The 15,167-nt window shown below is 40.6% G+C and overlaps 1 protein-coding gene across 1 annotated transcript in view; it reads right to left on the minus strand.

The window, feature by feature from the left end:
* Positions 1 to 2,367: 2,367 nt before the first annotated feature.
* Positions 2,368 to 15,167, minus strand: part of LOC114557698 (low-density lipoprotein receptor class A domain-containing protein 4) — an 86,857-nt gene continuing 74,057 nt past the window's right edge. Inside the window, exons 3-4 of the mRNA XM_028581327.1 lie at positions 12,784 to 12,834; positions 2,368 to 8,394 (exon numbers count right to left, since the gene is read on the minus strand). Coding sequence (XP_028437128.1) covers positions 7,837 to 8,394; positions 12,784 to 12,834 — 609 coding nt within the window. The 3' untranslated portion in view covers positions 2,368 to 7,836. The remainder of the gene's footprint in view (positions 8,395 to 12,783; positions 12,835 to 15,167) is intronic.

Raw genomic sequence — 15,167 nt, forward strand, 5'->3', positions numbered from 1 at the left:
GTAGGCATATGTATCATTTTTAGAATTACAAAAAAGCCTCTTGGAGCCCCCCCATAAACTCAACAGGAGGTCCACTATATTGAAATTAATTTTTAATTTATGGATGATTTTGACCATTTTCAGGGTTTGTACTTTAACTAAATCCTCCTAGAGATTTAACCTGATTAACTTCAAAATTGGTGATTATAATCTAAAGACCTAATCTAAAGCTATATTGTGAAGCTTTTTAGTTTACGCCAAACATTGTAGGCGGGGCATGGCGTTGATTTTTCATGCTTTGCCATGAAACGGGAAGGGGTTTGTAACTAGACTTAACGTTGTCCAATCTGCTTCAAACTGCTCAGGCTGTTTAAGGGTCCTGGCCCTTACTGACAACAGGAAGTTACAGTCGTTACACTTTGCTGTCCTCTACCTAATGGGTTAACCAGATCCACCTCAAAAGTGTTCAGGAAAGCCTTAAGACCTTAATGATACTTAATTTAGAACATTGTACATTTTTTGTTGAAGGTTGCTGGCAGCACAGTGAACTTCAATGTTACATCATGAAACAAAAAGATGTTGTACCTTTAACATTCATTGTCCGATTGGCCCCAAATCTTTCACACATGATGTTATTCAGGCCTCAGGCCTGATTATGGTAAATTGGCGCAATAGCGCCCCCTACACAATTTCAAAGAAGTAGCCATAGACGTGTTAATATTACGTGACATGTTAATATTAATGGACAGAGCATGTGTGATGTCATCCATTGGTTTGCGCAGAGCTGTTCTGAGTCGTCGAATTTGCCGTTACGGGCGCTGCCATCTTGGTTGCATTAAAAACGGATGTGACTATTTTTAAATGAGAGGGTGGAGTTTGGGAAGAGAGAGGAGGTGACTGATGAAGCTGTGAATGCTGTTTACACCCACCTGCATCGGCAACCTAACCGCAGCTGCTGCTAACAAAGTTAACAGGTGAAATGGGTACCATTTTCTCCTTTCCAAACAACTCACAAAGAAAGCCATTAATAAAGTTCGTAAGATTGTCGGCCTCATTCTCCAGAACCAGGAGATGTTGCTTTTTTATGGGAGTGCAGGTCTTTGTTCTCCCTTTGTAGAGCCTCATAATCATTTTCAAGTTGAACAAGCCGTTTCATTAGCAAAATATTCGAGTGATCCCAAACTTTCTTCACATTTATCCACTTTCGATTTTAAGCTTGTAATTAGTTCATTCACAGGTTGCAACTTTGTATCAAATGCTTCTGATATTTCCTCGCGGACAATGTAACGCAGTGTGGCTGCCAGCTCAGCGTTGCAAATTGTTTGTTTGGGTTTCGGCATTGTTGAAACAATTAATATATTTGTAGAGTGACCGAGGAATAAGTCCTTATTTAACAAGTTGTTTCATTATTTACGGATCATCCATGCCATCATTTATTCATTCCATGCACTGGAACCGGAAAAGCAACAAAAGAACCTACTGAAAAAAAGGTTTACCTACTGAAGTGTGTTATATAAATACAGTTGCCTTATCTTAGTAGTATCATAGCAGCCAATTAACTTACTCAGGCTGTGTATGTGTACTATGACTGTTGCATGTCAGTGCATCAGGCCTTAACCTGCACCAAGCATTGCAGAAACCAGGCTAAGTCTGGGAAGTTGCTGATCTGTCTTAATCCTGGGCCACGTTCAGCCCTGACAAAACGTAGCAACACGTTTTTTAAAACTGAAACGGGGTACCTAAACACCATGTTGTGTGCGCAAGCGCTCTGCCTTTTTATTACTACGAGTTTACAGACAAATCTCTGCTGATTGGGTATCACTTGTGACACAGCCAATAAACAAGAGACACACCCACCAAACGAGGCAAAACATATCTCAAAGCCCGTTGCACACTGTTTTACACCATTCCAAGGAAACATGTCGTTCAACCAGGAAACCGTAGCAAAACTGTGTACACCGATTTGAGATTGAACTTGCCCCAGTTCACGTTATTCGGCTGCATCAGTGAGAACAGATGAAGAACTTAGTGGCACCGCTGCTTGCACTGACTGAGACATCATTATCTATATAAAAAAAAAACACCAGAGTAATCACTTTTAAAGTTTTATTCATTACACTGCAGTTTGACTACAGTATAAGTACAAGCATAAAACCTTTGACTACAACAGCACTTAGAGCAACATTTTTGATTTTTTTTTCTTCTTTTCTGTAAAAGTATTGCAATAACAGACCTTAGGCCTAAAACCTATTACATCACAATTGCTTAAAGAAAAAGAGGCAAAAATACACAACAATTTTACCTCTCTTTGTGTGTGTGTGTGTGTGTATATATATATATATATATATATATATATATATATATATATATATATATATATATATATATATATATATATAGCTTTCAGCACAGAGGGGGAACGAGGATTCATTTAGTAAATAAAGCAAACTGATGTTACAATACCCATTATGGAAGGAGTTCTATAGTAACTGTCGAGACCGAGAGAATACCAAACTGCTGTGTCGTTATTGTTATTATTATCATCATTATTATTATTAAAATCTGGAAGGATAAAAATAGCTACTTGTTGTTAGCAGTCGAGAACGGTGGAAAAAGGGAATGGGGGTGGGTGGATCAAATGAAATTCTGTCTGAGCCCCAGTCAATTCTTCAAGCTAGTGCAGGAAATGAACAAAAAGGTCTATTAAGAAGAAGGAATGGCGATCCAGCCAAAGTTACAATAGAGACTTTTCCAAATTGAAACTATATAACTGCCACTTATTTGGTGATTTGAAGAGAAAATGTGGCATTGCTATGTACACTGTCTATAGATAAGAATGAACATGCTCTGCGGTTATTGTACAGTGGAGATCTTTTAAGTAAATAAATGACTGCAGATTAAACATGACTTTTGTTTCAATATACGGTGTCACATCTAACATTGTAATGTAGAAAATTAAAAACATGTCAAATGACAGTTTTTCACTCATTTTACACTAGGGCACGTTTCCAATCTTGACCAAAAAGGGATTGACCGCTTTTCCTTAAATGTTTTACACTCTTCCTGTTACTTAAATGCAATCATAAGTCAGTGATCCTTCAGTAATGGAGCTGAAACGCTTTAACCAGAGCCCAACATCCAGACATATTTTGCAGTGTTGAGTGTGCTCCACAGATTTATACTTTGGCCGATATACACAGGTTCAGCTGAAATTAACTAAAATGTTGTTGAGATCTATGAGTACGGACACATATTCGTCCATATTTGGAAGTGCTGACGGCTCTCTTGTGCATGTGAGGCTTCTTTCAAACTAGACCGCTTCGGCTTTTTGTTCAACAACCGGAGCCGGGCTGAAGTCATGGCATAAACAGCAACTGATGTGTGTGATTTCTGTTTTCCTAAAAGATCGGGATAGAACTATACATTTGTTGTCGATTGTGGTGAAAATAAAACCACCAGCCAATACCCAAATGATGCAAGAACAGTGAAAGCTTATTCTTAGATGAGGAATCCAGTAAACAAGTAAATAATATCCTTTCTCAACAACTTCCTTAACACATAGGTTATCTAATTCTTATATAACAGACTATTATTTATAGCAAAATATTATAAGTAGTAATTTGTATTTGTGTTGCAACCATATTTTTAGCATAATTTGCAAATCATGGTTTCTCATAAAAAAAGACAAAGCACTTTAACTGTAGGCATTTACAAATTTGATACTGCTTTCTTAAAATTCTTATATTGTCTGTACATTATATTACATTATTCACAAATTATTTTGTGGCTTCTACCCATTGGGTAGGATATGTGCATAATATATTCAATGTTATATACAGCACCTTACAAACAAACAAACAAACAAACAAAGAGACTACTGAAAAAAGCACCGTTGGAAGTGAGGCACAACAAAGGTGGGAGCTTTTTGAGTGCAAGTGAGTTCCTATGTCTGCTCCACACGCTGGTCAAATTACTGGTTGAAATGGTCTCCGTTGCTTCGCAAAGAGTGACCACTCCTGGCTGGCGCAATGGAAGCGAGCAGGCTGGCTGCCCATGAACACCGCTGGTGCACTTGTATGCTAAAGATAGTCAAGGTAGAAGTGCAGTTTAAAGAGGCAGCTGGTGCTTTGCGGACATGAAAACGGCACACTGCTGGTCCTGTGGTCACTAAATTTATAACTTCATGTAAAGCTTGAATTAAATAGGTTTTTTGTCCAATTCACTGCAGGGTCAGATTCAGTCTGTGATCAAACAGGAGCTCAAGAGCTGAATGAGAAACCCAGACCAGACTCCTGAAAGAAAGTCACCACTGTAACATCTGTCTATGACTTTACAAAAAGACAAGAATTAAAAAACCTAGCTAACCTTTTCCCACATATTTCCATTCCATTCTGCCAGACAGGCGATCAGCCTGAGAAAAAGCACCTGCAAGGATTCCAAGCAGCAGTTTGACTGAGGTGTGGTCTGCTCAAACATGAACATTAGGCACCTTATTTACTCGCATAATAGTAACATGCAAACCTTGTAGAAAACATATAATTCATCTTTATATCCTCAATTTACAAGCTATGACTGTGCGGACAGAACAATCCGAGAAAACAACAAAAAGAAGGAAGAAATTAAGGGTTTGAAGCAAGTCTGTAGAGTCAAAGGCTAAAGTGTTGGGACAATCTCTCTTCACAACTGAGGTGCCCAGGTTGGGTCTTACAGGTAACAAGACCATGTTTTGTCTCAATACTGCTTTTGACTGCAGATGGTCAGATTTCTCTTCTAGATTTTGGACGAGTTGAGGGGACAGGATGGACAGTAGGAAAGGGGGGGTTGGCATGAGAAGCAGCAGTAGCAAAAATATTAGCAGCAACAGCAATAGCAGCAGCAATGTAGACACACACACACACAAACACACACACACACGAGCCAGATGGACACTGACCATAAACACACTACTGATGCTAAAGGAGGCAGAGGGCTTTTGTTGTAACTGACCAAAAACTTTTTTTTCTCCAGCAGCAGGACATCTGAATTGTGTGCACAAGGACCTTTTCACTTAGTTCTTACTGATCTACAGGAACATTTCCAGGTGCATTAGGCAACTTAATACTACTCAAAGCAACTTCTATATTTTGTTATTAACATTAAATCCCACAAAAAGACCCAAACCAACAATGAATGTATCCTACTAACAAGTATTGTGTGTGCATCAAAGCCTGATAAATCTTATTCATCTGTGTCATAGAGCTCCATTGTTGTCCGCATGCTATTCAAAACATATCAATGAGGCACACAATTTTCCTTAATTGCCAACACCTACCAACAGGAATTTTATTTTAACTCAATACACATACAGCGCCCTGCTGCTCCATAAACTCACTAGAGCACCAAATGTGTATTATTCCACGGTTGAAAATAGTCCCCAACAAATGAACCATTGCCTCCTGTTTTGTTCTTGACATTGAAAAAAATAGTTTGACAAATCTTTCCACCACTTCCTCAACAGATGAAGTTTTTCAGTTGTCCAGCAATTTAGCTTAGTTGTTACAATGTGACCCAAGTAGGGAACTTTGGTCACGTCATAACAAGTGGCAGTATATATGTGGGGGAGAGATCCAAATGCACTTTCTCTGTTCAAAGATAGCCTTTGGTGTTGGGCTAAGGAGATTCATGTCCAATGCCAAAGACTTCAGAAAACACAGGCAAGTGGACAATTAGTCAAGAATTCTTTGTCATTTTGAGAGAAAGTAACACACTAGGTATTAGTCTTTTTGTGGGATTTCTTAACAATAAGAAACATGAAATAACACCAAGCGTATCTTCTTACCTCATCAAAGAGATAGCAAATTGTTTTCCAAAGACTTTGTACTTAAAACATTTTTTTAGTTGAGTTCATCTTGAGTTGTCTTACCACCATCCTTCTGTGTTTCCTTTGTGCACTGCATTGACAACAAGCATTTTTAGTGTACATACTCGGTGTGTGAATCTACTGTAGTAACTACTGAGTTTTCCTTGTGTTGCTTTAACAGAAGCTGTGGAGTGGACTGTGACACACTTTCTTTTAAACTGAGGTTTAATGAAAGCTTAGTTAATGATGTGTTAATATGGACAGTGCCAAATAAGTTACATATCCTTGAATCTCTCAGACAAAGCAGTCGATTAGGAACATTAAGTGCTGTTGTTAAATGGTCTCACACACACACCCATACGTACGTACCCGTACACGTACACGTACACGTACACACACACACACACAAACACACAAAATAATGGCTCCAGTCCAGTGTCCACTTTAAAGGGCTTTTTCTGCACACGGATGAGAGAGGGATGATAAAGAGTGTTTACCAGAGACACTGTTAACAAGCTGAGGTGGAGAACTGATGTTGAATGCTAACATAATTAAGAGACAGAGAAAGCACAAGAGCAGGGTAGAAGGCAACGATGAGCAGAGAAAAAGGCTAAATTTTTAAAAAGGCTTTCTTTTATAAAAAGGACTCTCCCATAGCCCTTTAACTTTGACCACAGACAGTTTTCATTTAAAACTTGATCACTGTGCTGGCAGATGCAGACAGGAATCTTCACTTTGTTTGTTGTCCTGTTTTTTTTTGTGGCTTTAGAAACGTGAAGGAGAGCTTCTTTTTTTGTTTTGTGTTTTCGTTGTTGGCGGGGTTTGTGTTCAGTGTGGCTGTTGGCAGAATGAACTGTGCATGTAGAGATGAGCGGTGAGAGAAGAAGGTGGGGATGAGGGGTATTGACGCAGGAAACAGAAAAGAGATGTTAGTGTTAGGTGCTCAGATTTTGGGACAGAGTTAAAAAGTGGATAGATATGTTTTTTTGTTATAGAGTTATATTATTCTTAGTTAACTTGATATCCAACCATCTGGTCAGATTTGTTAGTATGGAGCATGTTGAATCTTGCCACCAGCTCTCAACTTTCTAAGAGGTTAGGAACTTCTTGGGTTTGGGAAACCCATCTACAAATCTTTTAACAAACTACCAGAGAAAGTAAGAAATGTTCCGTCCACGCAGCAGCTGGCACGAGGCAGATTTCTTTCTCACAGACATGAGCAGTACAATGTTATTCTCTTACTAAGTCTCTCTGTCCTGTGGTGTAAGCAGACAGAGATGTTGTAGGCTGGGTACGATATTGTTTTCAAAGAAGGAAGGACATAAGCTTATAATAATTGTTTTTTTTGCTCCCAACTGTTTAAACAGCTTTGGAGGCAAAGTTCAGTCAGTCGGTCCATTCATGAAAAGGACGAAACAAAAAAGAGAAAAACAAACATCATTATCATCAAATAGCATAATTTCCCTCTTCTCTTTTACAACAAAAATATAGTGCAACTTTTAGATAACTTTTCTTTTTTGTGTTTTGAATGTTAGAACGAGTCATTTTTACCTCTTTGTTTTGCTTCCTCATAAACCTTGGCACTAAGATTTGGGTTTGTGAGTCTCTTGTTTTGTTGTGTTCTCTTTAAGTCCTTGATTCTCAGTTCTCGCTTTGTGCACAGATCCCGGTCCGAAAAAGGAACAAAAAATAAAAACATCATCCTCAGTTCCCTGGGACAGAGCCTTCACCCCAGAGGACAAAAACAAGAAAATTGTTTCAATCTGTGCTAGCAGTATGTTTTTATCTTGAACGTTGGAAAGAAAGGAAATAAAATCAACTCTTGGTTCCTCTCTTTCCTTGTTTAGTTGTAGCTAAGATTGATTTTTATTTGTGCATGGGAGTGTGGAGAGAGGACATGAGATAAACAGAGAGTGCGCAGGATAGAGAGACCACAGCTTACAGGTGATCAGGAGTGAAGTTAAGAGACAGTTTATAGTCTTGGGTGGGTGGCCCCACCTGCCCCCCTACCCTTTTCTTCACACCAGGTCCTTCGGTTGGCCATCCTTGGCCTTGGCCGGTACTATTGTGCTTTCTGATTGGCTCCTGTCCCCCGGGCCCCCAACCCTCTGGTTATTGCTGTGCTGGTGTAGAAAAAACGCTGAGCCAGGGTAGTGGCCCATCACCTCGCTGTACGCTGGCGGGGGGCCCTCCATGCGCTCGTGGCTGCTGGAGTTGACCGCACTGATACCCGAGTTACTGCTTGGCGGCCTCGGACCGCCTCCTCCTATTCCTCCCACCCCTCCCAGGCTTCCGCCTCCTCCCATGTCGATCAAGTCACTGTCGTAGATGGTCCGGTTAGGCGGTGCCCTCACCGACTCGCGATTGAGCTCCATCTGCTGCTCAGGGTCGCGGAGCTGCAGGGTACAAGGCCCCTGGTAAGGCGGGGGCTCCTCGCCATCCGACAGCGAGATAGTGGGTGGCAGGTCGATCTGGTGCTGCAGGTAGGGGTAGGTGGGCTGGAAGCGACTGAAGCGGTCACGCTGCATGAAGGAGGGAGCAGTGAAGCGATCCCTGGCCTGGGGAGCATATAATACCTGAGAGAAAGACAGAAAAGGAGGGAGGGAAGGAAGGGGAGGCAGAAAGGGAGATTCAGGGAGAAGAAGGCAGGGGAAAAGAAGGAGGGAAGAGGAGGAAGATATTATATTTTTCAGATATATACCACAATATGGCAAATGTATGCATATAATTACCAGTTCAAACCAAAGAATCGCGACTTGCAACTACTTGCAAATGTGCCAGTCTGCAACGTTCTGAAACCTGCCAGTTTACACCAATGCAATGAGACGAGGCGAGGCAACTCCTCTCTGTACTTCTGTTCTAATTTCTGACTTTTTTTGTTGCTGGATATATAAGTGTTATGTCTAAATATGAATGGGGATTGTTATAGTGAGATAATTGCCACAGTTGCATTCCTAGTAATTAATCGGCAAAAAATGTAGTAATAAAAAAGAGAGGGTCTACAATTTGGAGCTGTCCGTGCGATGAATAGGCCGCCATCGTGCCATCTTAAGTTTCTTAAAACTTGACCCCCAGGTTGAGACCTGACTAAACTGTATCTCAAAATCAGACCTCATGACATGTATTACAGTGTATACACGAGACACGTATGCCGAGACAATAAAAGGAATATATTTATACTGTATATATATTGTTAACTGCTCAGAAAATATTTATTTGTCTGTGTCAAGTATACCTACATTTAATGTAAACACTTGATTTCAATGAATGATGATCCTGTTGCAGCAATAGCACTCACCAATGTATCACCAATTCATTATTAAAGATATTAAAGTGTAATAACAGTAAAAGGGGACACTGAATGGTTTATCCTCCATCTTTTGTCTTAGATCTTCACCTCAATAAGCTCTTAAGACTCTGATTGCATGGTCCATTTCTTAATTTCTCACATTTCTGTCCAACTCGACACATTTCTACTGTGGCAATTCATTATAAAAGTGAACCCATTTCAATTAGTGACTGTGGCTCTAATAGTCAACCCCCACTGACAAGGCAGCCTGGATGGAGAGAACAACAGACTGGAAAAACAACCTAGAGGATCAGGGCAATTGAAAATGAAGAAAGAGAAAGAGTGGAACTGAAAGGATCAAAAATAAAGGCTACCGAGATAAGGAGAAAGAAAGAGAGAGTACTGAAAGGAGAGGAGAAAAAAAGCCATGAAGGTAAAGAAGAGCTAGAAAGATAAAGACAGAAAGAACAAAGAAAAAAAGAGAACGTATGAAAGAAGACAGATAGACAGACAGGCAGACAGAGGGAGGGAGGGAGGGGGAGAAAAAAAAGGTGCATAGCTGCTAGAAGGTGCCGTCTGAGAGCAGGGCAGCTCTCAGACGGCTGTCTAGACAGTGTCAGGGGAGGTGTTGCTGATTAATGGGACCGCCCCATAATGGGACCCCCCCCCCCACACACACACACACACACACACACACACACACACACTTCCTTGCATCTATCAGCCACCCACACTCATTGGCTTTGTGTGCCTCTGTGTTTCTCTCTCCATGGCCTTTTCCTTTTTTCCAGATCTTTCTGGGTGCTTCTACATTGACACTGTTTTTACCTGCCTTCACCTGCCATCTATTGTTTTCTCTCTCCATCTACCCTTCATGTCTGTTTCTCTCTCTTCTTCTCTTTTTTGTTTACACATAAGGCTTTTCTGGCACGGAACTCTAAATGAAAGCACATTTTGTATGCTTGTTTTGGTGTAAATCTGCCCCTATGCCCACACAAAGTTGCAATATACTATTGTCTGCGAGTTATCAACAGTATCATGTGATTAGTTGCATTTTCAAATGTTCTATAAATTGAATGTTCTCCTCCAACCGCAACTTGTAAGCTCTTCAATCTGGCATTGTCACAATTAAGCAGGTCACCAGTCACAGTGAGTATACTGGCATTTGTTTGCAATTCTGTATTGTAAATGTGACACGCTTACAACAATATTGGAATAAAACAGAGACTGCCAAAGGCCTTGTCCGTTATATCACTTGTTTATAGCAATTATCGCAAATTAACACAATTATTTGACAGTGATTTCTTAATACTGAATAATACATACAGCATCTTTTAAAATAAAGCTTCAAGTGCGACCTGACGTGGTTGTTGTCGATGAATTATCCTGCTTTTATAGATTTGTGGAGACATTAGTTGCGTTTTGTGGACATTTTCCAGGCCTTTTTACACCCTCAAAAGTCTCTGATCGGAGGGTAGTATTTTCTGAAAGTACAGGAACCTTCAGGGTGCCCATTGCTGATGGGTCAAACACACACAGTGTGGCTGCTTCAAATGACCTACCGCTTTATTTATGAGTACTCTCATATCGATTTATAACCATTTTAGATGAGGGGAGAACATTTCTCTTTGTTTGATAAAATAAAAAATAGGGATGTCTCTAACATCTTTTTTTACCCCCGATCCAATCAGATTTTTTAAATATTGAATATCTGCCGATACCGAGTCCCGATCCGATACCAGTTGCTCAGTTAATAGAGCTGCACACGTTTTTTTTGTTTACACAAATAACTAAGTAAACAAAGTAACTAAAATATGTCTTAAGCTTAATACATAAAAATTGTGCAGCAAATGAGTGTTTCCTCTCAACCCCAAAACATTAACAGTTTCAACCTCCCCGCTGGACAACGAAAACTTACACTTAGTGCACTTAATAGTCAATCTTTGGTAAAACTAAACTTAGTGACGCCTCATGCGCTTAATAGTCAATTTCTGATTTTCTTATCATGTTTACCGATGTTGGCTCCAGGGAATAACAGCCTGTAAAGTGGTTTTTCCGTGGAATCATGGAAGAAGTGTGGAGAATTGGAGTAATCCGCTTCTGTAAAAAAGGTGACTAAGAAAGACGTACTTTTTTACTTGTTGCCAAGGGCTGGCAAGCTACAAGACACTGTTGACGGACACTGGTGAGCGGCCGCGCCATCTTGGTTTGAAAGTGCCAAGTCTGCCAAAATCGGCTGTTGGCTTTCCGACTCATTTTTAAAAAGACTGATAAAAAGGAAGAGAAACTGCTTGAGTCAGCGGACACTGAATTAAACTGATGTTGGTTGCGAGCTCCGGCAAGCGAGGAGAGAGAGAGAGAGAGAGAGAGAGAGAGAGAGAGAGAGAGAGAGAAAAAGAGAGAGAGCGGAAGGGCCTGTGAATTAGAGAAATACAACTTTATATTCTGATTGTATTACGTTTTACAGCACTAATAAATAACCATCCAACACTCAACAGATGATTTACTGTGGAGACAGACGCTCTTATAATTTCATTCTCCTTCTCTGCATTTCTTTCATATCTGTGCAGCAGTAAAAAAGAAAGTAGGCTACCCTAGCATCGATTTATAATTATTGTAGGACAAGGGCAGAATGGCTTTGCTGTTGGCTTTCTGACTCATTTTAAAAAAGACAGAGAGAAAAAGAAAGAGATTTGCGTGAGCCAGCAATCACACTGAACAAAAGGGTTCAAAAACCATTTTTTATCAAATTACCAACATTGTGAGTCTCTTACTGACCTAAATGTCTTGTACATTTTCATAATTGAAATTTAAAAAAATCAATTACAACTGAAACATCCTTATTCACATTCAAAGATCACTTGCTTCAAACTATGCACTAACAATTTCTCTCTAATGGCGTTTTTCCATTACATGGTACCTGCTCGCCTCGACTCGACTCGCCTCGACTCGGCGCACTGTGCATCCCTTTTCCTTTGCAGATTTTAGTACCGCCTCAGCGTGGGTGGTCGTCATAGCGACTGCCGTGGGCGTGGCTTGGTAGCGTTGCATTTCCCCCCATGATTTCCCCCTTTTATATATGTCAGTGATTTCCCCCGACTCATTTCCTGGTTCTCCTTCTCCGTAAACAACATGAAATCAACAAGATAATTAACTTTTGCTGCTCCAGATTTCCCACCGTGGTCAGAAAGAACAGGGGAGACACTTTGTTTCTCTCACTTTATGACTCTAGAGTCTCTACTCGCTGCGGAGCTAATCGCTGGCACTCTCTCACTTCTCCCTCGCTCACCAGCTCCCCACACACACACACGGCGACTCAACACACACACCAGCACACAAGTATAAACATCAGGCCACTTGTATGCTACGGAGAAAGCTGTGCGTGGAGCCTACGGCAGCAAAAAACATGCATGGGATGATTATTAAAAAGCTTTGCAGGAACAAATAAACAAGAAACACCGCAATGGTGAGGAAGGACAAATACTGTGTGCTGACAATAAATAGTTTTAAAAGTCATAGGAAAAGCTTTTTTAACCTCAATATTGATTGGTAAAAATTACTATTAGTTTTCTTCCCCGTTGTGAGCAGAAACGTGCAGCCCTGAATTAAACTAACCAAAGTCCAATCAAGTGAACAAGGCTTGGCTTGGTTGGGTTTAATAGGGGTAGTGACTTACCTCTGAGGCACCTTGTCGAGAGCTGCTGTCTGAAGGCCACAGACACCCATCCTAAACAAAACAAGAAAGAATAAGGCCAACTTTTTAAAAGTTCCCAGGTGGCTTTAAAGTGCCCACATTATGAAAAAAACACTTTTTCTGGGATTTGGGGTGCTATTTTGTGTCTCTGGTGCTTCCACACGCATACAAACTTTGAAAAAAATCCATCCATGCTGTTTTGAGTGAGATACGGTTTCTGAATATGTCCTGCCTTCAGTCTCCTAGTAAGCTGTTTAAAATCGGCATGGCTTTCTACGTCACAAGCCGAAACGAGGTGGCTAACCGCAACCGTTAGCTCGTAGCGTTAGCATGCTAACGCTAGCATGCTACCTCGTTCTCAATAGCAAAGCACTGCTACAACACACACAAGTTCACCATAATCTACACAAGAACTACTTACATGTGCGCCCTCGTTTAGAAGTCTCCCAGCTAATCCTGCCTTGTAACTGACCGAAGTTGAAGAAACAGCCTTTCTTTTACTGTCTATGGAGCTAGCTAGCTGACATGATCTAGCTACATCTGAGCTACTGCGCATGTGCGAGTGCAATCAAAGATAGTACAGAAGAAGAAGAAGAAGACAAGAGGTCTCACTTTGGAGCTAAAACAGAGACCAGGTGAAAAGAGGATCTGCAGCAGTGAGAGAGAGCTGTGCAGTATAACAAAAATATGGTGTTTTTTGAAAATTAGGTACAACCTTAAAATACAATTATGAACCTGAAAATGAGCATAATATGGGCGCTTTAAGATTGCTATATACTGAAGCTTGTAAGCAAGTTTATGTTTGAGCTTTACCCCGCTCAATGTTTTTTGCCTTCAAGGCACCTAACCCTAACCTTAACCATAACCAGTGCCTCCCAACGGTGCCTTCCAGGCAGCGCTGCCTGGAAGGCACCGTTGGGGCAAAAAAAAAACCTTACCCCGATAAACCTTTACCCCTCATCCTACAGTCACATTAGAGAGCGACATGCACTCACTTGTGGGCACTCCTGGGCGTGCCTAGTCTACCCCTGGTTGCTTGGCAACAGTCAACAGAAATTCTCTGGTGCTACCTTCAAGCACGTCTTAAAAGTTAAGATAAAATGCCAAACATATCAGATATATACATAAATACGATGTCCTGAAGTGTTTTCCGCTATCTTGAATTATTTTCTTCGACTCGAGCCACTGACGGTTGACTTGAGGATTTTTTTGGTAGTGCATATTTAGCTCTTAAGATCTAGAAAGGAGGACAAACATGCATACATCCTGTAGTTTATGTCTGTTAGGGGTAAAGGCTATTGCCATGCTATGCCCAGCTACGCCCTGCAGTGTCCTGCTAAAACCTGCTACGCCATGCAGTGCCCTGCTACGCCATGATTTACTAAAACAACTACTATTTCTAGTCATAGTTCCATTATTGCCACTGTTCATCACACTCCCAACTTGCACCGTCAGACACCGCCTGCCAAGAGCCTGGGTCTGTCCAAAGTTTCTCCCTAAAAGGAAGTTTTCCTCACCACTCAAGGTTTCTGCCTAAAAGGGAGTTTTTTCTCGCCACTAAATGCTTGCTCTTGGGGGAATACTGGAATTGTTGGGTCTTAAATTATAGAGTGTGGTATAGACCTACTCTATCTGTAAAGTGTCTTGAGATAACTCTTGTTATGATTTGATACTATAAATAAAATTGAATTTGAATTGAATTGGCTATTCTTCCGAATTGCACTTTCTCTGCAACGGGTCTTGTTGGTTTCTGATGTTGCAGTTATGGCATTCTGTTTGCATAATATTTGTTTTGATTGGATGGTAGAGAGCACAGAGTGAGAGGAGAGATGAAAAAGATGGGATGAGAGGATGCAGAATATAAATGATCTGTTTTTCTGATACTGATCAAGAAGTTGAATATATCAATGGACCAATAATTTTGTATTATGGATCATATTATGTACCTGAGCCTATTTCACTGGGTGCAATGTTGAAAACTGCGTATATGCAAGTTTGTATGTGTGTGTATTTGTTCTAAAGTGTCGACATGTCAGTATAGGGGCAGAGCTGCTGCTGTCTAGATGGCACTGAAGTGAATAAAACAAGTCCTGACAGAGTCTGGCTCTGAAGAAATCAATTCAGCAACTTCACCTAACAGACTGGAGCAAAGCTGTTACCTCAGTGAAACTGGGACAGAGATTTTGACTGGGATAAAAGGATTTCATTTAGCTCAACGCAGCTTTACTGGGAACAAACTGGTGAGCTACTTTTGTCCTGGTTGAGAAATAAAGAAATATACTCTCACAATGCAGGGACATTCAATGAAAACAGATAAAAAAGGCACACATGTAGTTTTCACTCACCATCAGTTTAGATCAAAATGT

Source organism: Perca flavescens, chromosome 6 (assembly GCF_004354835.1).
Source record: "Perca flavescens isolate YP-PL-M2 chromosome 6, PFLA_1.0, whole genome shotgun sequence".
NCBI lineage: Eukaryota > Metazoa > Chordata > Actinopteri > Perciformes > Percidae > Perca > Perca flavescens.